At 44.5% G+C, this 26,406-nt stretch overlaps 1 protein-coding gene across 1 annotated transcript; it reads left to right on the top strand.

Moving 5' to 3' along the window:
• Positions 1-1,748: 1,748 nt before the first annotated feature.
• Positions 1,749-24,575, top strand: mfsd9 (major facilitator superfamily domain containing 9). The gene is made up of 6 exons (XM_033022599.1): positions 1,749-2,099; positions 9,116-9,203; positions 10,757-10,800; positions 17,114-17,243; positions 20,494-20,703; positions 22,315-24,575. The coding sequence occupies exons 1-6, from the start codon at positions 2,019-2,021 to the stop codon at positions 23,112-23,114; spliced, it is 1,353 nt and encodes a 450-aa protein (XP_032878490.1). The 5' UTR covers positions 1,749-2,018; the 3' UTR covers positions 23,115-24,575.
• Positions 24,576-26,406: the final 1,831 nt, after the last annotated feature.

Below are 26,406 nucleotides of genomic sequence, written 5' to 3'. Positions count from 1 at the left end.
CCTCCCCCCACTGGCCACCAATATTGGAATTGGTGGAGGTGGAATATTGCGTGGGGGGACCAGCCCTCCCGTGTGAACATGGGACCCAACGGGCCCCACTTAGTCTAGTATTTTTCTAAACCTACCCTATCCATGCACCTGTCCAAATGTTTCTTAAACATTGTGATAGTACCTGCCTCAACTACCTCCTCTGGCAGCTCGTTCCCTATACTGACCACCCTTTGTGAAAAAAAGGTTACATCTCGGGACCCCATTAAATCTTCACTTTAAACCTAAGACATCTGGTTCTCAATTCCCCTACCTGAAACTCTGGGCGTTTACCCGATCTATTCCTCTCATGATTTTGTAGACTTCTATAAGATCCACAACCCCCTGCTCTCCATGGAATAAATCCCTAGCCTGCTCAACCTCTCCCTATAGGGAGGTTTCACGGCAGTCGGGTCACGACCCATGACCCGTACTGTTGCTACGCTACTCCAAGTGGAGTACACGCGATGAACTGCAGGTAGGCACTTACCATTGTTTCCTGTGTAGCGGGCCCGTTAAAACCCGCCGAAATTGTCAATTAATGCACTGTAAATAATTATGGAAATCGGGATAAGCGCGAGAGACATTTAGTCTACTTCAGAATTCCAAAAGTGAGGAGAAATGACGGTAGATAGAAGCGAGTGCTGAAGGGACAACAACAGCCAGAGTGCTTAGCGAACATTGGCTGTTAGCTCACTGCATTTCATCAACAAAGGCATTATTTGTGTTTTTTCTTGATTCCTTTGGCATCTAAAAAGTTTCAGAAGTGATAAATCTGGCTGTAAATTTTTTAATCGCCCATGGTTCTCAAGTGGGTTTTTACATACAAAAAGAAAACGCATCTGAAGAAAAATTTACAGCCAGATTTATCACCTGAGACTTTTTAGATACCAAAGGAATCAAGAAAAAACACAAATAATGCCTTACTGTTGATGAAATGCAGTGAGCAAACTAGATAATTCCCAATATTTTCAATTCCGATATCTGCACGGCCAATGTTCGCCAAGCACTTTAGTTGTTGTTGTCCCTTCAGCTCTCGTTTCTCTTTACCTTCATTTCGCTTCACTTTTGGAATTCTGAAGTTGGGTACATGTCCCTCAGTTACCCCGACTTCCACAATTTTTACAGCGCAAAAATTCAACATTTTGGCGGTTTTTAACAGGTAGGAAAGTATGCGTTTCTTGCATTAATAACATATACCGGAAATTACGGATGTCCTCCAGATTAATTGAGCGGCTCCGTGCGTCAAGCCCTATGACCCAGTGACCTTACGTGCAACCCCCCTATAGCTCAGTTCCTCGAATCCTGGTAAATCTGGTCTGAAGAAGTCTCCACACGAAATTATTTCTCTCCAGAGATGCTGCCTGTCCTGTTGTTACTCCAGTATTTATGTGTCTATCCTGGTAATGCACCCTTTCCAGCTTGACATTCTTTCCAATAACATGGTGAGGGGTGACCAAAACTGAACACAATGTGGCCTCACCGCTTTTAATGTTTTTTTTAAGTAAATAGTGTGAGTAAAAGATCAGTTAATGTCTAATGCACCTCCTCCCTTCACCCCCACCTTTCCTTGGGAACTTTTCCCTACTGAATTCTGAAACAAGCGGCCCTTGGCAAACAAGCCGCCTGCAAACAAACACACGCCGGCTGGCACACGTGCAGTTCCGGGTCGCGCGCCCGCTGGGCCACGCATGAGATCTTTGGGCCAGACTCAGAGTTCCATTGAGGTGCACGCGCCCGCTGGGGCAGAGTTCCATCGGGGTGCACGCGCCCGCTGGGGCAGAGTTCCATCGGGGTGCACGCGCCCGCTGGGGCAGAGTTCCATCGGGGTGCACGCGCCCGCTGGGGCAGGGTTCCATCGGGGTGCACGCGCCCGCTGGGGCAGGGTTCCATCGGGGTGCACGCGCCCGCTGGGGCAGGGTTCCATCGGGTAGCGGGCGCGCGCGCACGCGCGTGTGTCAACGTGTGCATTGTGCCGACGCCTGGGGACAATGGGCTGGGGAGGTGGGCACCCTGTGCGCGTCCCCGGCCGCCAGCCCCTGCAGCAGTGGCTCTATCTGGTGGGATTTCTGGTGAGTTTGCACCTGCTTTAAAAAATAAATCTGATTTTTTCTTTGGTTTAATCTCTCCGCTGATCTAACAGCACCGCTATTCACGCGAATAGGAAGTGGGGACTTAAAACTAGGATGTATATTCTTTCCTCCACAGTATTTAGTCCCAGAGATCAATGATTTGGTCCCGGAGATCAGCACTTCTCAATTTATTCACACAGTAAATCTCCTGCACAATTGTCAGCTTGGAGTTGAATTAATCTCCAAATTTTTATATCCTGTTTGAGATGCAAACGTTTTAAAAAAATATAATTCAATACGCCACAGCTAATTCTGCCTTTTTTTAAAAATCTACTCTCACTTAATGAACTGTTTTATATAAATGCAATTGCATTTTTTTCATGGTTCTGGAAATACCTTAAGTGTTATTTGCACAGTCAATGCTCAAAGATTGTAAGTCTTTATTGAGTCGAAAGAGAAACTTAAAGGACTGCATGCAGGAGGAAGTTAGAACTGTGACGGGTATAGCTTGGACCCAATAGCAGCACAGAATCAGGCAGGTATAGTTGGTAATGAACTTTATTACGATACTGTAACACAGAGTAGTAACACAGGAATGGGTACACCGTACTCACACAGAGGCTCAGGATTGAGCGAGGGTTCCGAAGAGGGAGTAGGCAGTCGGGAAATCGCTGGAGAGTCTTGCATGAATGCTGAGAACAATCTGGCACTGTGTGAACGGTGAGGAGAGTCTATATACCGGGTTAATTGGTGATCAGAGGCAACTGAGTGCAACAGGTGAGGAGAGTTGGGCTGATGAGAGGGGAGTGGCAGGCAGGCAGGTGAGGAGAAGGAGGGACCGGTGGAAAAGTACTGGGAGGTGAAGTGGATGAGAATGAGGAGAGGGCAGACTGTGACAGAACCCCCCCCCCCCCCCCCCCCACAAGGGACGGCTCCTGACGTCCCAAAACAAAAACAAAAACCCAATAAAGAAAATAAACCCAATCCCACGCAGAGTTGGGTGGGAGGAGGGGGACCGGAGGAGGGCTAATATTCGTCCGAGACATCCATGTCCGCATCCTCCTCCATAGCATCAGAGGAAAGCTCCGTCTCGTCGTCACTGGGCGCCTCAGACGGAAGAGGGGACAGAGTCTCAGGGGCGGCGACCCCTCTAGGAGTGGCGGACTTGGACGGCTGGTCGGGATGACGCCGGTGAAACTCCCTGATGAGGGAGGCGTCCAGGATGTGTCGAGCAGGAACCCAGGACCTTCTCCTCTGGACCGTAACCCTCCCAATCGACCAGGTATTGGAGACCCCTCCCGCTATGGCGGGAGCGCAGGAGGAGTGCACCGTAAAGGCGGGGCCTCCGTTGATGAGACGAGGAGGTGGAGGAGGAGGGACTGCGGGGACCAGGGAGCTCTCCCGGACTGGCTTTACTCTGGACACGTGGAACGTAGGATGGACCCGCATGGAACGAGGCAACTTGAGCCTCACAGCCGCTGGGTTGATGACCTTCTGGATCTCAAAGGGACCGATGAACTTGGGTGCCAACTTCTTGGACTCCACCCTCAAGGGAAGGTCCCGGGTCAACAGCCACACCTGGCCCGCGAGGTAGGTGGGGGCCTGGGTGCGGTGACGGTTGGCAGCCGTGGCGTAGCGGTCCACGGAGCAGAGAAGAGCCGCCCTGGCTTGGGTCCACGTCCTGCGGCAGCGACGAATGAAGGCCTGGATGGACGGGCAGGAAACCTCTTTCTCCAGCGCCGGGAACAGTGGAGGCTGGAACCCGTAGGCACACTGTCAGGGTGTTGTGGGCGTATTCCACCCACAACAACTGCTGGGACCAGGAGGAGGGATGCTTGGACACCATACACCGCAGCGCCGTCTCCATCTCCTGATTCTTCCTTTCAGTTTGGCCGTTGGACTGGGGATGAAATCCGGACGTCAGACTCACGGTGGCCCCCACAAGCGTGCAGAACTCCCTCCAGAACACAGAGGCAAACTGGGGTCCCCGGTCGGAGACCAAATCGACGGGGAGACCATGGAGCCTGAAGACGTGGAGTAACATGAGCTTGGCAGTTTCCTTGGCTGACGGAAGCTTGGGCAGGGGCACGAAGTGAGCCATCTTGCTAAATCTATCGACCACGGTCAGGATGGTGGTGTGACCACTGGATGGGGGCAGGCCGGTAACGAAGTCCAGGGAGATGTGGGACCATGGTCGATGGGGTACAGGCAGTGGAAGCAGATGACCCGCAGGAGCTTGGTGTTAGACCTTGTGCTGGTTGCAAACGGGACAGGCGTTGACAAACTCCCAAGTGTCCTCCTCCAGCGATGCCCACCAGAACCTCCGTAGCACCATCTCCTTGGCCCGCTGAATGCCGGGATGACAGGTGAGTCGAGAGCTGTGGGCCCACTGAAGGACGTCGGACCGCAGGGCAGAAACCACAAACAGGCGATCAGGAGGGCATGCGCTGGGTCCCGGCTGGTTCTCCAAGGCCGCCTTGACCTTCTCCTCCACTTCCCAGGTGAGGGAGGCAACCCTGTGCGAGGACGGGAGGATGGTCTTGGGGCCAGGCAGGCTCCTCCTTCGCCAAGAACTGTCGAGAGAGGGCATCGGGCTTCACGTTGCGGGACCCAGGTCGGTAGGAGAGGGAGAAGTTGAAGCGGGTGAGGAAGAGTGACCAGCGGGCCTGACGAGAGTTGAGCCTCTTGGCTGACTGGAGGTATTCAAGGTTCTTGTGGTCAGTCCAAACCAAGAAAGGCTGCTCGGTTCCCTCCAGCCAGTGACGCCATTCCTCCAACGCCAATTTAACCGCCAACAGTTCTCGGTTGCCAATGTCATAATTCCTCTCAGCAGGGGTCAGGCGTCGGGAGAAGAAGGCGCATGGATGGAGCTTCTGATCCCCGGCAGCCCGCTGGGACAGAACAGCTCCCACCCCCACGTCGGAGGCGTCCACCTCCACCACGAACTGTCTCTCTGAGTCCGGAACTTGGAGGATGGGGGCCGATGTAAACCGTGTCTTGAGTGTCAGAAAAGCTTCGTCGGCCGCGGCAGACCACCGGAACGGAACCTTGGAGGAGGTGAGTGCCGTGAGGGGTGCGGCCACAGTACTGTAGCCACGGATGAACCGTCGGTAAAAATTGGCGAACCCCAGGAACCTTTGGAGCTGCTTGCGGGAGTCAGGAACAGGCCAGGTGATGACAGCAGAGACCTTGGCGGGATCCATCTTGATGTTCCCTTGGCCAACGATGTATCCTAGGAAGGAGACTGACGGGGAGTGAAACTCGCACTTCTCAGCTTTAACGAAGAGCGAGTTCTCCAGGAGCCGATGTAGAACTGCCTGGACGTGGTGTACGTGTTCCTCCTTGGTCCGTGAAAAGATGAGGATGTCATCAAGATAGACGGACACGTACTTGTTCAACATGTCTCTGAGAACGTAATTGACCAAAGCCTGGAAGACGGCCGGGGCGTTGGTGAGGCCAAAGGGCATCACCAGGTATTCATAATGTCCCGTGGGAGTGTTGAAGGCGGTCTTCCACTCATCTCCCTCTTTGATGCGGACCAAGTGGTAGGCGTTGCGTAGATCCAACTTCGAAAAGATGGTGGCCCCCACCAGGAGCTCGAAAGCAGAGGAGATGAGTGGGAGAGGGTAGCGATTCTTCACCGTGATGCCGTTGAGCCCCCGGTAATCTATGCAGGGACACAGAGATTTGTCCTTCTCCACGAAGAAGAACCCAGCCCCAGCAGGAGACGAGGAGGGATGGATGAGACCAGCAGCCAAGGAGTCGTTTATGTATTTCTCCATGGCGCCTCTCTCAGGGGCGGACAGGGAGTAAAGGCGACCCCTAGGAGGAGCGGAACCAGGCAGGAGGTCTATGGAGCAGTCATAGGGCCGATGAGGAGGAAGGGAGGTGGCCCTAGACTTGCTAAAAACCTCCCCAAAGTCATGGTACTCGGCTGGGACCCCCGTCAGATCTGGAGCAGAACTGGAGCAGGTGGCCGGTTGAGGAGCTGAGGCTTGCTTCAGGCACACTTGGTGGCAGGAAGGGCTCCAACCCAAGATGACCCCCGTCCTCCAGTCGATGTTGGGGTTGTGTCGCCGAAGCCAGGGGTAACCCAGGATGAGGGGAAGACGGGGAGACTGCAGGATGTGGAACTGGATGGTCTCATGGTGATTACCAGACAGGAGCATGCGCACTGGGTCCGTCTGGTGAGAAACAGTCCCCAGGAGATGGCCGTCGAGGGCGTTGGCGGGAACAGGTTTAGGCAGGGGAACACAACTGATGCCTAGCTGGCGGGCTAGTTCCTTGTCCATAAGATTAATGTCACAACCAGAGTCTATGAAGGTGGCGAGGGTGTAAGAACCATCAGACAACAGCAGACGGGCATGACAAAGAGGGCGTCGGGCAGAGGAAAGTTCAGAGGTTCGACTCACCAGTAATTCCTCCACTACTGGTGAGTCTGGCCTTTTACTGGACACTTGGAGATGTAATGACCTGCCTGGCCACAGTAGAGACAGAGGTCCCCCCGACGCCGACGTTCCCGTTCCTCGGGGGTGAGACTGGTGCGATCCACCTGCATGGGTTCGGGTTGCCTCGACAGTTGCCCCGACGAGGGTAGTCCAGTCTCCGGAGGAAAACGAACTTGGGTGGATAGCTGGCGGTCCGCCTGTCCCTGTCACCTCTCCCGACGTCTCGCCAGGATGCGTCGGTCCAGACGGGTCGTTAGCTCGATAAGCCCATCCAGAGAAGAAGGAAGGTCGTGGGACACCAACTCATCCTTGATATAGTCATTCAAGCCCAGCAAGAAAGCGTCACACTGGGCCGGGGCGTTCCAATCACTCTGACGGGCCCTGGTGCGAAAGTCGATGGCGAAGTCAGCGACGCTCTGGTTCCCCTGGCTCAACCCCAGCAGACTTCCCGCAGCGTCCGGACCCATCGAAACCTCACCGAACACCTTGCGAAGCTCCGCGGCGAAGGCCTGGAAAGAGGAGCAAGCCGGCGTGCGTCGCTCCCATTCAGACGTTCCCCACAGCCGAGCTCTGCCAGTCAGGTGATTAATGTTAAACGCCACTCTCACCGCTTCCTGGGCGAAGGTGTAGGGCTGTAGGGCGAAGAGAATGGAACAGTTTGTGATGAATGGGTTGCAGCCCTCCGGGTCTCCAGCGTAGCGCTCCGGGGTTCCCACCCGGGGCTCAGGTGATGGTCCTGGCGGACCGGGAGCTGGTGCTGTCGGAGCTGGAGGCGAAGCATGGGGTGTAGTCTGGGCGAGGGTGGTTGTCAGCTGTTGGACCTGGGTGGCTAGTGCAACCAATGCTTGCTCTTGGTTTGACACAGCCTGTCAAACCTCGGAGTTGGAGGCAGTGAGCATAGCTTCGTGCTGCAGGAGCGTGTGCTCAATCCTCTCGAAGCGGTTTGACGGAGACGTTGTGTGCTCTGAGTCCATTGTTGGCCAGATTGTACTGTAACGGGTATAGCTTGGACCCAATAGCAGCACAGAATCAGGCAGGTATAGTTGGTAATGAACTTTATTACGATACTGTAACACAGAGTAGTAACACAGGAATGGGTACACCGTACTCACACAGAGGCTCAGGATTGAGCGAGGGTTCCAAAGAGGAGCAGGCAGATTCGAATCCGTGTAGGGAGTCGGGAAATCGCTGGAGAGTCTTGCATGAATGCTGAGAACAATCTGGCCTTGTGTGAACGGTGAGGAGAGTCTATATACCGGGTTAATTGGTGATCAGAGGCAACTGAGTGCAACAGGTGAGGAGAGTTGGGCTGATGAGAGGGGAGTGGCAGGCAGGCGAGGAGAAGGAGGAACCGGTGGAAAAGTACTGGGAGGTGAAGTGGATGAGAATGAGGAGAGGGCAGACTGTGACAAGAACAGTGTTTACATTTTAAGGAGATCTCACAGCAATATTAAGCCTAGGCATTTAAATAAATCTATAAGTAGGATTCCAACAGCAAAAACTGAATTCGTGTGGTCATAAATTAAAGTTCCCCTATGATGAAATAGTTATTTAATAAATTTCCGTTGAATGGGCAGGAGCTGATAACAAGCTGAAATAGTGGTTTCATGGGGCAGGAACAGTAAATAAAAACACCCAGCAAAACACCAGTGGAGTGACTCAGCTGGTAAGGTAGCATCTGTGGAGGGAATAGATAAGCTACAGTACATTCTGTGTCAGGACCCTTCTTCAGCCTGATTGTCATAGGGGGAAAAAAAGTGGTAAAGATACAAAGCCTGGCAATTGATCTGGTCTTGACCTGAACTATATGTACGGGTAGTTTTTCTGCTATAACGTGTATTTCCTCTCTGCAAATTGGATAGAACACCATCGGTAAATTAGGGGGACACTATTTGTAATCTCATTTTTCTCATTGGCACAATTGTTTTTGTAACGCCATTTTTTGAAACATAACCTTTCTTAGGAACACAACTACCGCATCGTAGCACAACTACCTGTATAAGAAAATTTTATACGGTATAAGGTGACCTTTTTGACAGCTCGTTGCTATCAAAGTCCTTGGAACTAGACATTATTTAATTTTAAGTTGTGTTTAGACTTTAAAGATACAGCATGGAAACAGGTCCTTTGGCTCACCAAGTCCACGCCAATCAGTAATCACCTGCACTATCCTACACACTCCGGATAATTTACCATTTTTACCTTAACCAATTAGCCTACAAACCTGTACATCTTTGGAGCGTGGGAGGAAACCGGAGCACCCGGAGAAATCCCATATGGTCACAGGTAGAATGTACAAGCTCCATACAGACAGCACCTGTGGTCAGGATCGAACCCGGGTCTCTGGTGCTGTAAGTCAGCAACTCTACCGCTGTACCACTGTGTCGTTTGCTCCCAATTGTTTTTGTGAATGGGGTCAGAATTAGATCCTGTCCACTTTTGATACATCACCCAACAGTGGCTTAAAGAGGTATTGAAACTCTATTCAATCTTTATTGAAAAATATACATTTGTATTTATCACGATGTCTTTGATTAGGTTTATTTATTTTTTGTCTATGTTTTTTAGGATTTATTTGGTGTGAGTATGGTAGTTCCTTTATTAAGTCGACACATCAAGCTTCTAGGAGGAAGCTCAACGGTGGCAGGACTAATAGGTCAGTACGTTAACACAAAATTCCTTGACAATTAACATTCAATTGCAGTTATTAATGAAACGTTGTACATGTTGTTTAATTATTTACTTTTCAAAATGTTTATTTTTTTAAGATAAATATGGTATTTTACAGATGACTCAGTGTATAAAGGAGCTACTATCAGTGGTACTTGGCTGTTGGGACCACCATTGTTCCATGTTTAATGCCTGGACTAACCATCAGACATAGAAGCAGAATTAGGCCATTCAGCCCATCAAGTCTATTCTGCCATTCAACCATGGCTGTTCTATTTTTCCCCCCTCAACCCCATTCCCCTGCCTGCAACCTTTGATGCCCTTTCTAATCAAAACCTACCAATTTCTGCCTTAAAAATACCTAATGCCTTGACAGCCTCCACAGCAGTACGTGGCAAAGAATTCCACAGATTTACCATCCTCTGGCTAAAGAAATCCCTCCTCATCAACATTTTAACACTAATTTTCCCCATCGTTTTTGGAAAAGGGAATGATAATTGCATCAATATATTAGTTAAAACAATGATAGAACACAGCCACATTTCCTTCCCCTATTTGGTGTACATGTACACAAAAATTATGTACCTATCACAACACTGAGGTCCACTATAGCAGTCTTCATGTTAAATGGCATGTAAACACTTCACACTTCGATTCAAGGCAAGAGTAAAACCTTAGATTATTCGCAAGATGATTGTGACACCAATGGTACAACCCGAAAAAAAGGCATTTCTCAGGAAAGATGACGGGGAATCAGCAATAGCTGACCAGGTGCTCAGGCTTTAAAACCTGTTCCTGTCACTTCCCATCATCGACTTGCCTCCCAATCTTTCACACGGTATTTAACATGCCCTCTGCTCAGCTTTATTTTGCACTATATTGGGTTTTTATATTTATTGAACTTTTTAATGTTTGTTTATTATATTATCTATTGAGTACTGTGTTTACAAACTTGTTGTGCTGCTGCAAGCAATGATTTCATTGTTCCGTTTTGGCACATATGTCATTAAAACACTCTTGGCTCTTGATTCTGGGTGTCTTGCAAACCAACAGCAGGCACTGCCTCATCTGAGAACAGCAGTTCAAGTTGAAAAAATTGCAATGATTAATAGAGAAAAAATAATTTTTAAAATTGTTAAATTTTATAAGAAATTCTACTGAGGAGAGGACTTGCTGAATATGAGGTGAAAGTCTGTAAGGTGAGTAGGAAGTCAAGAGTCGGGCACAGTAATTCACAGGGTTGGGAGATGGACGTGGCTTATTAAAGGAGGCCCGATGATGCAGATATCCACAGGGTTGATTTGGGCAGGAGAGGCGAGGGGAAGCACATCAGTTCCATCTGGTCCACAAGCCCTAACCCAATTCATCTAGCTCTTCAGGGGAACCCACAGTTCAAAGTCCACTTACTTTTAAATATCATAGCACCCCCACACTTTACCCCACCTCTAAGTTTGAGATATGATCAAGCACATATTATTTGGTCAGATTTATACGTTATAGGTTATTACATTATAACTGAGTGTTATATCTTTATTTCAGGTTCTCTGTATGGACTTCTCCAATTATTTTCCAGCATAGTAATTGTGAGTATATGTAGCATTGTAGCAGGAATTCAAATTATGATTAGCATGTAAGATAAAATATGAATAAGTTGTTACTTTCATTAGGTTTAGGGTTGGGGCTTGACAGAACTTTCCACGCTAAGTAAACTTCAACATTCAATTTGGAGATATATTTATTTGTCTTATATGCAGTATCACCTTAGAAGACATGTTGACAGCCTGGTTCTGTGAGGATATTGGGCTCTATTCAGTCACAAGCTTCAGATGTTGAGACCCGTGGCTTACCTTTCTCATTTATAATAAAAAAATATCCAATTTAAAACCAATGTTTTCTTTTAATATATAAATGTGGTTGAAAGTTGCTTTCGGGTCCAGCATTCACATAGCTTCAAATCATACTATGACCTCATACCTTTCAGAAGTCTATGATGCTTTTGACATTAATTTTGAGTATTGTGGGATTGTGTATGAGGGATTGTGGAAGCAGAGATTGGTTTAACGGCATCATGTTCAGCATGGATATTGTCGGCCAAAGGGCCTGTTCCTGTGCTGAACTGTTCTATGTAAAATAACAATAATGTAGAAGGGTAGTGAAGTAATTTTCACTTGTCAATATTGAAGCACGACGGTTCTTACTATTCTGGTAATTAGGAAATGTTTCCAGCATAATTAAACTATAAGCACGACCCAAACTCGTAGAGAGTTGGATTGATTCAAATCATTTGGCAGCTCATAATTCCACCCCCCCCCCCTCTTTGCTGGTCCCCTCTCCTTTCACCAACACTCCTCCAAGCAGGGCAGACGACTAAGGAACATTCGTCTCACACATGGCAACACTAGCTGTTAAAGCATCTGAAAAAACTTGGTATCTACACTATAACAGATCTTTTCTTTGCTCTTCCACCACTTCACCTCTCTACAACTTAGAATGTTTCCTTTCTTATTTTACCAGCTCTAAAAAAAGATCAGTGACCTCAAAATGTTGATTCAGTGTTTTTTTTCCCCATGGATGCTGCCCGACCTGCTAATTATCTCCAGTATTTTCTGGTTTTATTTCTAATTTCCAGCATCTGTAATTTTCTGCCTTTCAAAAGAGAAAGAACAATCCTGTTTTGGTTACAACACAAATATTATCAATCATCATATTTTAATCCAATTCCCAACACAATTACATTCTTCACTAGGGCTCTCAAAACCTCCATTATTGTTACTAAAGCAAAGACATATTCTTTGAATTATTTCCAAAGAAAATGTTTATAATGAGCATAATAATTAATTTGGAACTTATTGCACCTCATGTTATCTTTCTCTGCTGTGTTAGGGAACAACTGTTTAAAACAATGTTTGAAATTTGTCACATTGAAATGAATCATTTGACAATCTTTAAATAGAACAGAATAGGTTTGCAGTCTAAAATGGGCATTAAACTGATGCTGTGCACACAACCATGTCCAAATAGGTTTGAACCTTTAAAGCATTTTATTTAAAAAAACGGTAGGCACCTAATGAAACTTTCTGTTGCTCCATAAAGCAAGGCACAGTAGACATTCCTGGAGTGGGAGAGTCAAAGACTAGAGGGCACAGCTTCAGAATAAAAGGGCAGATGGAATGGAGATGAGGAGGAATTTCAGTTAAACGGTGGTGAATCTGTGGAATTCCTTGTCACAGATGTGGTGGAGGCTAAGTCATTGGGTAGTTTTAAAACATAGGTTGATAGATTCTTGATTAGTGAGGGCCTCAAAGGTTATGGGGAAAAGGCAGGAGAATAGGGTTGAGAGGGACAAAATAGATCAACCATGATTGTGTTTAAGAAGGAACTGCAGATGCTGGAAAATCGAAGGTAGACAAAAATGCTGGAGAAACTCAGCGGGTGCGGCAGCATCTATGGAGCGAAGGAAATAGGCAACGTTTCGGTCTGAAGAAAGGTTTCGGCACGAAACGTTGCCTATTTCCTTCGCTCCATAGATGCTGCCGCACCCGCTGAGTTTCTCCAGCATTTTTGTCTACCTTCAACCATGATTGAATGGCTGAGCAGACTCGATGGGCCGAATAGACTAATTCTGCTTCTGAGGCTTATGGTCTTGTGGCATTTGGCCAGTATTTTTAACCTGATTTCTATACTGATTGAGATCTGCCAATGAGTAAGTCGATTTGGCTGCAAGAGGTGGTACAGCATCCCATGTCTTGGATCCTGGTGATGAGCTTGGAGGGGATGATTGTATTGAACGCCAAGCTATAGTTGATGAACAGCAGCCTGACTTGTGTGCTCCTGTTATCCAGATGGTCCAGAGCAAAGTGGAGAGTCAGTGAGACGGCATCTGCTTTTGACCTATTGTGCCAACAGTTTCTGACGCTGCAGTTGATTTGTGCCACAAGGTACCTGTCGAGGAGGTTCATTGTGATTGATGTGCTATCAGACAGCAGTCATTGAGGTAGGTCACCAATGCTCTCCTTGGGCACCAGTGTGTGATGTCCATTTGAAGCATTTGGGAACCTCAGACTGTAGAAGCACGAGGTCAAAGATGTCCTTGGATACTCCAGCCATGTGTCTTTAGTACTCAGTTTGGCATGCTGCTTGGGGTGGATGCTTTGTGTGGACTCAACTTCTTGGAGAATGACATTGACCGTAAGAGACTAAGAACTCAAGGTCATCAGTGGCTGTGAGGGCTTATATATGTGTGTCATTGCTCTTCCTTTCAAAATGTGGCTGGAAGTGATGTGTCATTGCCACATATGCAACTCTGTTTCGCCTTGACAGCATGCAAGCCCTGCCATAACTGTTGAGCATCTGTCTGTCACTCCAGCTTAGCTCAGATTTGTCTCTTGGAAGCCATCAGGGTGTCATACTTAGACTTCTTGTATGATACTGGATCGCCAGTCTTAAATGCCAAAGAGGTTGGACACAAAATGCTGGAATAACTCAGCGGGCCAGGCAGCATCTCTGGAGAGAAGGAATGGGTCGAGACCCTTCTTCAGACTGAGTCTGAAGCTCAATCTGAAGAAGGATCTCCAACAGTTCCAACATACTTAAACACCCCAGATATAGCCCTCAGCACTTGACAAGCACTTGATGGCTTATTCATGGCCTCGGGTTGGGGAAGACTGGGAATATTTTGTAGGTACACACACTGGTCCACACATTTCTCTATGAGATGGCCATGATGGCGCAGCGGTAGAGTTATTGACTTACAGCGCTTGAAGCAACGAAGACCCGGGTATGTTCCCGACTATGGGTGCTGTCCGTACGGAGTTTGTATGCTCTCCATGTGACCTGCGTGGGTTTTCTCCGAGATCTTCGGTTTCCACCCACACTCCAAAGACGTACAGGTTTGTAGGTTAATTGGCTTGGTATAAATGTATATAGTCAATAGTGTGTATAGGATACGGTTAATGTGTGGGGATCGCTGGTCGGTGCGGACATGGTGCACTGTATCTCTAAACTAAACTAATGACGGTGGCATATTCATTCAGGTCCACTGACAAATCCTTGAATTTGGCCCAGCCACTGACTCAAAGCAGTCCCGTAACTGTTCCTTCGTTGATCAGCACTTGGCAGTCTTCTTTGCTGGTGCCACGCTCTTCAATCTCAGCAGGAAGAAGTAGTACAAGCAGGGGGTCAGCTGTTCTGTAGTGGAGCGATGGATGTTCCCGATGGTGGTACAGTGATTGTCGAGTGTGTTGGATCCTCTGGTGTTGATGGAAGATCGGCAGATACTTCTTCAAGATAGCATGGTTGAAGTGGGCAGCAATCTTGTGGAAAGCATTGGGATACATCATTTTGTGCCTGTTAATCACGATGCTCAATTCCTCAAGGGCTTTCTTGAAGTCTGCCTGAGGAGGGATGTTGACTGCAGTCAGGATGACAGAAGAGGTAGAATGGTTGGCATTTGACTGCTGGATGTTCCAGCTCGGGGGACCATAAATGCAACAAGAACACCATACCCGAGCATCATAAAGTTTTATAATGAAGCAGACGCCACCACCACTTCATTTCTCTCTTCTTCTTGTGTATGGCGTGCACAGCCTAAAGTTGTAGGACAACCTGTTTTATTTGATCTTATTCGATTGTGCATGCCAGGTTGATTGCATTCGTTGAAACAGGGCGGACCACGTGAAGGTTGCAATCTCCCACCCCACTTCATTTCCCTGATGCCACCGTCACCATGGAAAAATAACCCTTGGGTTGAAACTCTGTGTCTGAAGAATTGGGGGTGAGCTATGTCTTTGTGAAGTCCACAGCAGTCCCTCATGTTCCTCTCATACAACAGTCTTGCTCCTAGATCTTCCATCTTGTTGTCCCCAACTGCAGCAAAGGACGGCATGATGGCACAGCAGGTAGAGTTGCTGCCACGGAGCACCAGAGACCGGGTTCGATCCTGACCTTGGGCGATGCTGTCTCTGTGGAGTTTGCAGGTTCTACCTGCGACTGCGAGTGCTCTGGTTTCCTCTCACATCTCAAGATGTGTGGGTTTGAAGGTCAATTGGGCTCTGTAAGTTGCCCCTACTGTGCAGGGAGTGGATGCGAAAGTGGCATAACTTAGACCTCGTGTGAATGGGTGATCGACGGTCGGAATGGACTCAGTGGGCTGAAGGGCCTGGTTCCTTGCTTGTATCTCTAAACTACATTGGCCAGAAGGATTTCAGGGAGGATGGAGGTTACATGCACCAATATGTCAATCTTACTGAGAGACCTCGTTGACATCCATTGTTTCTAGCACCATAGCGGCCTCCACTTTGTTTCCGAATGCTGTACCTGTGTGCTGTCGAGATGTGTCTGCTGTGTCCATGGGTGAACTTGAGATCATTAATGCATTTAAATGAGTTAAAAGGCTTATTGCTGTAGTTGTGGCTGCAGATTTCAGTTTTTAAAGATGTCTATCCTTCCAGGTTTGAACTTGTGTTGTGGAGAATGGGTTCACTGAGTCCATTGTTAGTGCATTCGAATTACTTAAATCGTCCTAGTTACTGCTCCTAATCAATCCGGTTTCCCCGTTCTTTTCCTTGGGAAAGAATAATCTTGCACGTTATTCAGAAGTGCCTTTCTAGCTTGTGTCGGAAGGAACTGCTGAAGCTGGTTTTCACCGAAGGTAAGACACAAAATGCTGGAGTAACTCAGTGGGTCCAGCAGCATCTCTGGCAGCATCTCCTTCTCTCCAGAGATGCTGCCAGATCCGCTGAGTTATGCCAGCATTTTGTGTCGGCCTTTCTAAGTTATTGTTCCCACCATCCCAACAGGCAGTGAATCACAAATGCTAATTTTCTGAAGTAAAAGCAAACTTTTTCCTCACATACCCTTTGTTTCTATTGCCTAAAACATTTATTCTATGTGTTTATCTGTTTGCTCAATTTAACCAGTCATAAACTCTGTAAAATGTCCTCTTCCCATATTTCCAATAACAACCGCCCCACTTTTCTAGTGTAACTTTATTGCTAAAATCCTTCATTTATGGAAACATTCCATTAAATCTTTTCTGAACAAGATTTTTGCTTGCTCCCTAAAGTGTGTTAATCAGAATTGGACTTAGTTCGGACACAACGAAAGTACACTGTACTGATATTTGTACAGTTTAAATCTAACTTCCAGACATTTGTAATCTATACCTTTGTTTGTGAATCTAATATTTTTATTATTACCTGCAGTTCTGACCTCTTTCTCAGAGGTGTTATGTTTTAAGGTGCTACACTTGGAGATTGCAAGATTGCAGCTGGCCAGCAGAGGGTCATTATCAGATTTTGTGAGCCACTGTCTACTTTTTATCAGGAAACCAAGTTTGTACGTATAGTGAGTAAATGAAACCAGATCAGTAAAAACATTATTCAAGCACAGTAGGCGGAGGGGTGATCTGATAAGAGCTGTAGAAAATCGTGAGGGGAATAGATAGGATAAATGTACAACATCTTTTACCCATGGTAACAGCATTGAAAAGACTCTTGGACAGGTACATGGGTAGGAAAGGTTTAGAGGAATATGTGCCAAACTCAAGCAAATGGGACTAGTCTTGTCCGGCATGGACAAGTTTGGCCAAAAGATTTGTGCCTGTGCTCTGTAACTCGATGTTTAATGATAAACATTAGCAGCTGGAAATATTTTATTTAAAGTTATTTTTTTCTCCTTAATTCTCCAAATGTGGAGCTGCAGTGGTAGAATACTGGCAGTAAATGAATATTGCCACCATTAGTTCATACTTTGCTTCTTAATAGCTGTCAACAATCAGTAGTAACATACCTCACAGGAGTTTGTATTTCTGAGAACGTATTGCCGTGTTCTTGATGAATATATTATCACCAATTTCAAATTATAAGCAGTTATATTTCCATTTTTCCTTTTGATTAGGGTTCCTGGAGTGATGTGGTAGGAAGACAAAGCATATTATTGGTCACCCTGATACTCAGTGGATGTAGTTATGGGCTGCTGGGCATCTCAACAAGCATCTTTTTGGTTATACTGGCTAGGATTCCCACAGGTGAGCTTGTAATTTAAACATAAAACCTCTTTGCAAACTCTTTCACTATGTGGATTAAAAGGATTTGATGACTTGCCAGATGGATATTTTCTTTTTATACTGTGCGTTTCTTTAATAAGCATAGTTGTTTGAAGTTAAATATGATGCATACCCTGGCTAGACTAGGAGGTCAATGGAATTTTGTTTCACTAGGGTGAAATCTTAATTTTGTACATCAGACAAAACCTCACGTGTCTTATGTATTTTCATGTGACATTAATTTCATGTACAGTGTGCCAATTACAATGAGGTATTCTGTTTTTTGATCTCAAAGTGATAGCTTCTACAAACTGCATTGTACTTTGAATCTGGATCTTCTATTCATGTGTTCGAGATGGTATTTAAATTCATATCCTGACCCAGATACAAGTTTTGACCTCTTTGGAAGAGAAAAGGAAGTTTGACAATGTACCTATTATTGCAATCTTTCCAGTTTGCACGATTTTCTGATTAGATTGCTTATAACATCAATATTCAGAAGATTAATTAATAAAGTTATTGTTTAAAGATAATGTTTTTATTGGAAAATTGTAGGAATAAAAATGATCGAATATCAATGTTTTTATAATTTTGCCAATATTTTCTCTATTCAAAGATTGCAATTTCATTTAAAGTGTTTAGCATGGGTTTTTGATTAAACATGGGAAACAACTTTTAAGTACCGAAAGAAAAATACATATAGACAGGCATTATACTCTGCCTGCATAATTTATTCTGGCACATTTAGGAAAGAGCTCAAGTGGGTGATTATAGGACAATTAGCCTGGAATTTACTGCCAGGGGTGTTGGTGCAGGTAGATACAATGCTGGAGGAACTCAGTGGGACAGGCAGCATCTCTGGATAGAAGGAATGGGTGTCGTTTCGGGTCGAGACCCTTCTTCTGACAATAGTAACGTTTAAGTGGCATTTAGATGGATGTGCAGGGGATGGAGGGATATAGACCATGTGCAGGTAGATGAGATTAGTTTAGCTTGGCATCAGGTTCATCACAGACATAATGGGAATGCAATACCATTCTAAGTTTGTTTTTAGTTTTGATATTCTCATATGAACAATCAGGAATGTAGAAACAGTTGTAAAAGCATTTAACCTCTTAAGTCTGTACGATCGGTAAGCGAGACCATGACTAGATTGTATGTTAACTCCAATCATTCTCTCTAGCTGTCATGAAGAAATGTCACAACCCAATTACCTATCCATGTTCTCCAGAGATGCTGCCTGACCCGCTGAGTTACTCCAGCACATTGTGTCCTCTCCTGTCATGTGTTTGCCAGCTGTCTGAAAGGCAACAAATGCTGACTTTGCTATCGATGCCCATAATCCACACACAATTCTTTTTATTTTCCCTGACTACTGCATTCCGCTGAGCTGTATAGGCTAGAAACTAGAGCTGCTGCCTGAGCTGTATAGGCAGACACGAGCATGATTCTGCCTTTCCAAATAATAGTTAAATATAAATATCCATGCTTTTGTACAAAATTAATCATTTCAGTTACGGTTGTAAACATTATATCACATGTTGTTGAATTTTGATTCTTAGCCCTCTATTGTGTTCTGTAATTTGTTAATAATTATGCTGACAGTTAAAGCTCCAATACCTTGTGGGATAACATTAATTATTTCAATTTCCAGTTCCCACTCATTATTCCAGTTTTCTGTTTCAGTTGCCTGACGGGGATCTTTAAATTGACTTTAATTTCCTGCGCTTAATCACTGCTCTGTTGTTATATTCTACCTTTTTGAGGCATTGTTAATATAAACTACATTAGTAGACATTCCTCTGTCCACTACTTTAGATAGTCTCAAAAATAACTCGTTGTTAGTATTATCTACATTTTAGATAGTTTACAGCCAATAAATTCATTTTTTCTCAGGTACCCTTTCCTTAAATTGTTTTTTTTTTAAACAGATATTGAACAAACAATTTGTTTCTTAAGTAGGACTTTGCTATATGGTGCCTTAATATGAATAATTCTCAAAACAAAATATTTAGACAACGCAATTTCCTCCTTCAGGTCCCTCAAGTGAAGTCCTTCATCGCATAAAGATTTTAAACATAAAGAAGAAATAAAAATTGGCTCAAATTACTCTGCCATTCGATCATGGCTAATCTATCTCTCCCTCCTACCCCCATTTTCCTGCCCGTTCCCCATAACCCCGGATACCTGTGGCTCCACGGCCTTCTGTGGCAAAGAATTCCACAGATTCACCACCAAAGGTGAAAAGTACTGAGCTATTTTGAAAGATAAAGTGCACAATCTGTTTCCTGCTCATTTATGTCTTAGTTCTTTGGGATTTGTTTTCAAAATCCTTGAAAGGTAGGCGTGATGAAGCCGATTAGTCAGTCAGTATCTTGTCTTCTGCACATTATCTTTATGCTGTTTTGAGTTTTCCCTGTTACTATGTCAGTCACAATCCAGTTGTGATTGATTAGAGTGAGTGGCCTGTTTCCAGGCACTTGGCAATTGTGCTCTGAGTTAAGGAAAATGCCTCACCTGCCTAATGGGTGACCCAAAATATGTGCCTTCCCAGCAGCAGGAATCTTAATATTGTTGACATGTCCAGTTCTTTTCATCTTAATGCCAAGGAATGGTTGCCAAGGACACAGTGCTGCCAATAAAGAAACTGCATCTTTGGCAGGAAACATAATTTGAAGACAGGCAAATGCAGCAGCTATGCTGAAGGGTACCTCCAAATAACACTTACTGTTTGGCTGACTAGTCTAGACTCCACTCGGTGCTCATCTTTGATAAACATCCTACTGTGGCAGTACCAAGGGCGGCACAGTAACGCAGAGGTAGAGCTGCTGCCTTACAGCGCCAAATACCCAGGTTCAATCCTGACTACGGGTGCTGTTTGTACGGAGTTTGTACATTCTCCGTGTGATAACTTAGAGAATGACATCCAAATCATTCAGGGGTTCAGACGTGTGATAATATGGGTTATGGTTTCCTCCCAAATTCCAAAAAATGTGCAGGTTTGTAGGTTAATTGGCTTCTGAATTGTCCCCAGTGTGAAGGATAGAACTAGTGATTGTTGGTCGGTACGGACTCAGTGGGCTGACAGGCCCGTTTCCTTGCTGTATCAACAAACTAAAACTATTGAACCTGTAGATTTATTCCATCCTACATGTAGTCATATATGAAGTTTTCAAACACAATAGCCTTCTTGGATTGTAAGCTACCTTGCTGTGTATTCTGTGCTTCCCAGGTATCTTCAAGCATACACAGACCATCTTAAAAGCTCTTCTATCAGACCTGGTTCCTGACCATGAGCGCCCCCATGCGATGGGAAGGTTCTGTGCAGCTTCCAGTGTCGGATTCATCCTGGGCCCAGTTATCAGCGGGTACCTTGTCGAGTTGGATGGAGGTTTCTACTCAACATGCTTCATTTGCTGTTTAATTTTCTTTGTTAATGCAGGTAGGCATCCCCTGTGTGCAACATGGGTACATTAATTATGTATATTCACAAATACCATCACTTTTTTTTACCCTTTATCTTACAGTTGTTGGTTCCAGTAATTCTACTGAGCCATGTTCTCAAAATATCTACATTCATTTATATGAACCTCCATAAGAAGCGTAATGACTAAGAATTATGGTATTTATATTGGATCTGCCTTAAACGCTTTTGATAGGGTTGAGGGCATTCCTTAACTTGTGCTGATTCAAAAGCAGATCCTTGTAACATTGTCCTCTCTCGTCAGATGAACTTCGTCTGAACCCCTGAATGATTTGGATGTCATCCTCTAATAATGATTAAACTAAACATAGTGGGATTTGTTCCTTATTTGTCTCCATTCACAGCTCAAAGCAAATTCAGATAATATAATTAACTTTATAATCTTATTTAGCAACATTCACATTCTGTAATAATTATTTACATATAAATAGTTAAACTGACGTCAGTTTGATAGTCGTCATTTGGTGACTACGTACAGGTTTAAACTAGTCTGGCAGTCTGTGGCCCGGCACCAGCTTCTTGTGAATTTGTGGTACAGATCCATACTAATTAACTAATTAGAACTAAGATATAAAATATCTGTACTAGTCTGCAACTAATTAACCTAACAGTGAAATTTCTGCAATCTCAGCTGAGAGTGCTTCTAAATTGCAGAATCTTCAGATTACAGACAGATCTCAGAACTCTTGTGATCTATGGAGAATCTAGACTTAAAAAGAACAGGTCTGCTCCTCAGAGAAAAATGATTGGCGACAATTTATTTTCTCTGGATAATCTATAGCAGGTCCCATGGTATGGTGAAAAGCTTTGTTTTACATGCTTTCCAAACACATCAGATAATACCATGCACAGGTACAATTGCTTCAAACGGGTACAATAGATAGAGCAAAGGGGAAGATACAGAGCTCAAAATATATTTCTCAACATTGTAGTGCATCTGTTCCATAGACAAAGCCCCTAATTATGTCCCACAATGGGGTAGAGGTGAATTGAATAGCACCCTAGCTTATGGAAGAACCATTCAGAAGCCTGATGGAGGGCAAGAAGCTGTTCATTAGTCTGGTGGCAGGAGCTTTCAAGCTTCTATACCTTCTGCCGGAGGGGAGCAGGAGGGAGGAATGACCAGGGTGGGACAAGCTTTGATTACGATGGCTGCTTTTCTAAAACAGCATGGAGTGTCGATGGAGTCAATGTTGAAGAATTTTGTGTTTGGAGGGAACTAGCACAGAAGAGGAGTTGAGGACAAAATGGAACATACATGAACATATTGAATGGCAGTGCAGTAAGAGTGGAGCAGAAGGACCTAGGAATCTAAAATTGTGATGATGCACGAAACTGCAGATGCTGAAACCTTGAAACAAAACACAAGATGCTGGAGGGTTTATGAAACAATCTCAATTTGTGAGTCTGCTGTTCTACCAACTGCAGCACTGCCTTCACTTGCTCAAGGTCCAGCGTCTTATAACGTGACATCTCCCTGCATTTGAGAGCTACTGTAAATATATAAAATGTTTTATTTAGATGTCCGTGGTGTAGATTTTCTTTCTAATTATGTTTTATTATTTATAGGTGTGGTCTGGCAGTTGCCTTACAAAGAATGGCTCTACATTCCAACAAAGGAATTACACTCAATGACAGAAAACAATTGTGAAAACATGTACACTACTTTGTGTAACGAAAACAGGAAATCTTTTGACACAGCAAGTAATGGAGAGATGAGACTCCAAACATCAGATCCTCTCTGGAATCAGTGCATGTCTGTGTGTCAAAAGATAAAAGGACTAGTTTGTTCTAATCTGTGGGACATCTTTCTGGTAAGGTTTCTGATGGCTCTGGCTAACCTCTTATACTTCAGCAATTTTGGTCTAGCCATTGAAGAAAGATTCAATGTGCCACCAAGACTAATAGGATATCTCATCAGTTATGGCGGAATAATTGGATCTCTGTCGGGTTACATAGCAGGCTCGGTGGCCAGACTGTACAACAATAAAACCTTCTTGCTGCTGTTACATTCCAGCATCCTCACATGCTGCACCATGGTGGTGTACTCCTTTGCAACATCTATCAAGGTCATTGTGCTGTGCACAACTGTTTTCGGGTTTTCAACCACTATCGGCCGTATGTGCATCACTGATGTGGAGCTGGGCAGGATTGGGAAGCAGGCCAGGGGCACGTTGATGGGAGCGGGACAGTCCGTGACTGCTGTTGCTCGGATACTCGCCCCAGTGCTTTCAGGACTTGTCCAGGAAGTGAGTGTATGTGGACCCCCAAGGCTTGGAGCAGGCCTGGCTTTACTGGCCATCTTACACATGATTTCTATTCATTCAAAACAATCCAAAACCACAGAGGCCAAAGTCAAGTTGCAGTAAAGAATCGTCAGATAAACTAACATTAATTTGAAAGAAAACATGGGACAAAGTATTGTGACTATTTTACATGAAACTAATTTTCTGGTCTGTGTTTGTGTTCATTACTAATGTTTGGCTTATTTGTGAGTGACTGCACAAGTGGAGAATAGAGGCATCAAAGTCTGCTTTTAGGCCCATTTAAATTTGGATGATATTTATTTATTTATGACCCAATGCTGTTTTGAACTTTGACATAGGTGAACTCTGCCTGTGTAAGTAAAAAGTTCAAATCCCACTATTGTCATCATAACCAAATTAATTATATGCGTATCATGGGATATATACTTACTGTACTGCCTCTCCAAACTAAACAAGCCTGCATTTTTGTGCAGTCCCAAAGCACCTTTTAAACCACTGATACGTATTTGTGAAGTGTATTCACTGTTATTTTGATAAACAACCTGCCCCTTTGATACTGTTCTCTGCAGCATCACTTACTTTACTCCATACCATTCCCCATGCCTATTATTGCAACATTTAATCTTCACACCTCACCCCATCTATCTGTGTCATAGTCTAGACATCCAAGAACCCACCCAGTCCCTATTCTGGCCCCAATATTGCATCCTCCCAAGCACAAATATTTATCTTGGGCCAATACCACTGTCCCTTGGTTTCATCTCCCAACCCCAAGATAACAACATTCCACCCCAACCTACTTTACTCAACAACTTCAAATTGTACAATTTGTCAGTCTTTCCTTGTTCAACTTGTTTTAAATACTTCCATGCCATTTCATCCACCTATCTTTCCACTGGTACCAAACCATCCTGTATTCCTTGATAATCCATTAATCTCACATAGCCAAATCCTACTCAATGGCCCCAAACTATCTAATTCCCAGCTCTTTATCAATGACTTTCCCTCTCTGCCGACCTCTGCCTATTTGCAACATGTATCTCAAAGACCAATTTAAAAGTTTATTGGTTAACCTTATTATTTTTAACCTTTGGCCACCTAACTTTCAGAAATTATTTTAATTTCTTTTCTCTTTTAACATTTCCCTTTTATATAATTAGGGATTTGATCGTCATTTTCAATCCCTCGCTTGTTGCACTCTCTCCTGTTGCCTGTGACTTGAGGATATTTTCCTGCATTAACTTGTGGGATGTTTCATTCCTTTAGAGCTGTTATATACCAGTAAATGTAATTTATTAAAACTATTTTTGTTATAATGAATAGAGAAGACAGCTTTTGCTTCCATGCAAGTAAAAGTGACCCTCATGTAGGTTTTGCATTTATTTTCTTTTAGTTTAAGCAAGTTATTTAACGTATCTAAAAATGTTTTAATTTGCACTGTGGTAAATGTGAAACTGATGTATGAAGTTTAAAAATAGCTGGCTAACATTACATTAACAAGTTGCAAATGACTACATTGTTTAAACATCTTCATGGAGTAATCATAAATCAGTGATGGAATGTGCACAAACAGTGTTTAAGGCCAATCATTTTATAATTCTTGTTTTGAATGCTGAACCTGCTGACAGGAACCAACCAAGACTTACTGCTGTGTTCATGCCTATTCCAAAAATTAAAAGTTGGCAAATAAAACACTTAAAGATGCAACAACACCTTTAGAAGCAACAGCAAACAAGAAGCAACTTTCTGATCAGTCAGAATCTTGGCAATTGTGAGGCTCATCCTATTGGAAGACCGGTCAAACAGCATAGCAGACGAATCAGCTAAGATGGAATCAGGCAGATGTATCAGATGAGCTGGTCTGACTTGTTTAAGAAGGAACTGCAGATGCTGGAAAAATCAAAAGTAGATAAAAATGCAGGAGAAACTCAGCGGGTAAGGCAGAATCTATGGAGCGAAGGAATAGGTGACGTTTTGGGTCGAGACCCTTCTTCAGACCCGAAGCGTCACCTATTCAAATGTCATTAGAAACAGGAATAGTACCGGAGGATTGGCGTACTGCGCATGTTGTTCCATTGTTTAAAAAGGGGTCCAAGAGTAAACCTAGCAATTATAGACCTGTTAGTTTGACGTCAGTGGTGGGCAAATTAATGGAAAGGATACTTAGAGATAATATATATATAAGCATCTGGATAAACAGGGTCTGATTAGGAACAGTCAACATGGATTTGTGCCTGGAAGGTCATGTTTGACTAATCTTCTTGAATTTTTTTAAGAGGTTACTCGGGAAATTGATGAGGGTAAAGCAGTGGATGTTGTATATATGGGCTTCAGTAAGGCCTTTGACAAGGTTCCTCATGGAAGGTTGGTTAAGACAGTTCAATGGTTGGGTATTAATGGTGGAGTAGCAAGATGGATTCAACAGTGGCTGAATGGGAGATGCCAGAGAGTAATGGTGGATGGTTGTTTGTCAGGTTGGAGGCCAGTGACTAGTGGGGTGCCACAGGGATAATAATAATAATAATAATAATAATAATAATATCTTTTATTGTCATTGCACGTCAGTGCAACGAGATTTAGTATGCAGCTCCACTGATGTACAAGAAAGGTAAATAAATACAATACATAAATAAGCAAGCTGAATTGATTGACGTGACCATCTGAGGAAGACTGTCCAAAGGGGGTGGGTGGGGGGGCACTCATTAGGGCCGGTTCAGAGCCGCTATAGCTCTTGGGATAAAACTGTTCCTGAGTCTGGAGGTTCGGGCGTAGAAGGCCTTGTAACGTCTGCCGGAGGGAAGTGTTGGGTCCACTATTGTTTGTCATGTACATCAATGATCTGGATGATGGTGTGGTAAATTGGATTAGTAAGTATGCAGATGATACTAAGATAGGTGGGATTGTGGATAATGAAGTAGATTTTCAAAGTCTACAGAGAGATTTATGCCAGTTGGAAGAGTGGGCTGAAAGATGGCAGATGGAGTTTATTGCTGATAAGTGTGAGGTGCTACATCTTGGCAGGACAAATCAAAATAGGACGTACATGGTAAATGGTAGGGAATTGAAGAATGCAGGTGAACAGAGGGATCTGGGAATAACTGTGCACAGTTCCCTGAAAGTGGAATCTCATGTAGATAGGGTGGTAAAGAAAGCTTTTGGTGTGCTGGCCTTTATAAATCAGAGCATTGAGTATAGAAGTTGGGATGTAATGTTAAAATTGTACAAGGCATTGGTGAGGCCAATTCTGGAGTATGGTGTACAATTTTGGTCGCCTAATTATAGGAAGGATGTCAACAAAATAGAGAGAGTACAGAGGAGATTTACTAGAATGTTGCCTTGGTTTCAGCAACTAAGTTACAGAGAAAGGTTGAACAAGTTAGGGCTTTATTCTTTG

The sequence above is a fragment of the Amblyraja radiata genome, chromosome 6 (assembly GCF_010909765.2).
Source record: "Amblyraja radiata isolate CabotCenter1 chromosome 6, sAmbRad1.1.pri, whole genome shotgun sequence".
Taxonomy (NCBI): Eukaryota; Metazoa; Chordata; class Chondrichthyes; order Rajiformes; family Rajidae; genus Amblyraja; species Amblyraja radiata.
The sequence above is the reverse complement of the archived record's forward strand: the minus strand, read 5'-3'. Positions and strand labels throughout refer to the sequence as shown.

Bases quoted from the DNA above. Each gene is read 5' to 3' on its own strand.
- mfsd9 (XM_033022599.1), top strand. From the start codon at position 2,019: ATGGGCTGGGGAGGTGGGCACCCTGTGCGCGTCCCCGGCCGCCAGCCC. The intron at 2,100-9,115 runs GTGAGTTTGCAC...TATGTTTTTTAG, and splicing joins TCTATCTGGTGGGATTTCTG to GATTTATTTGGTGTGAGTAT. The intron at 9,204-10,756 runs GTCAGTACGTTA...TCTTTATTTCAG, and splicing joins AACGGTGGCAGGACTAATAG to GTTCTCTGTATGGACTTCTC.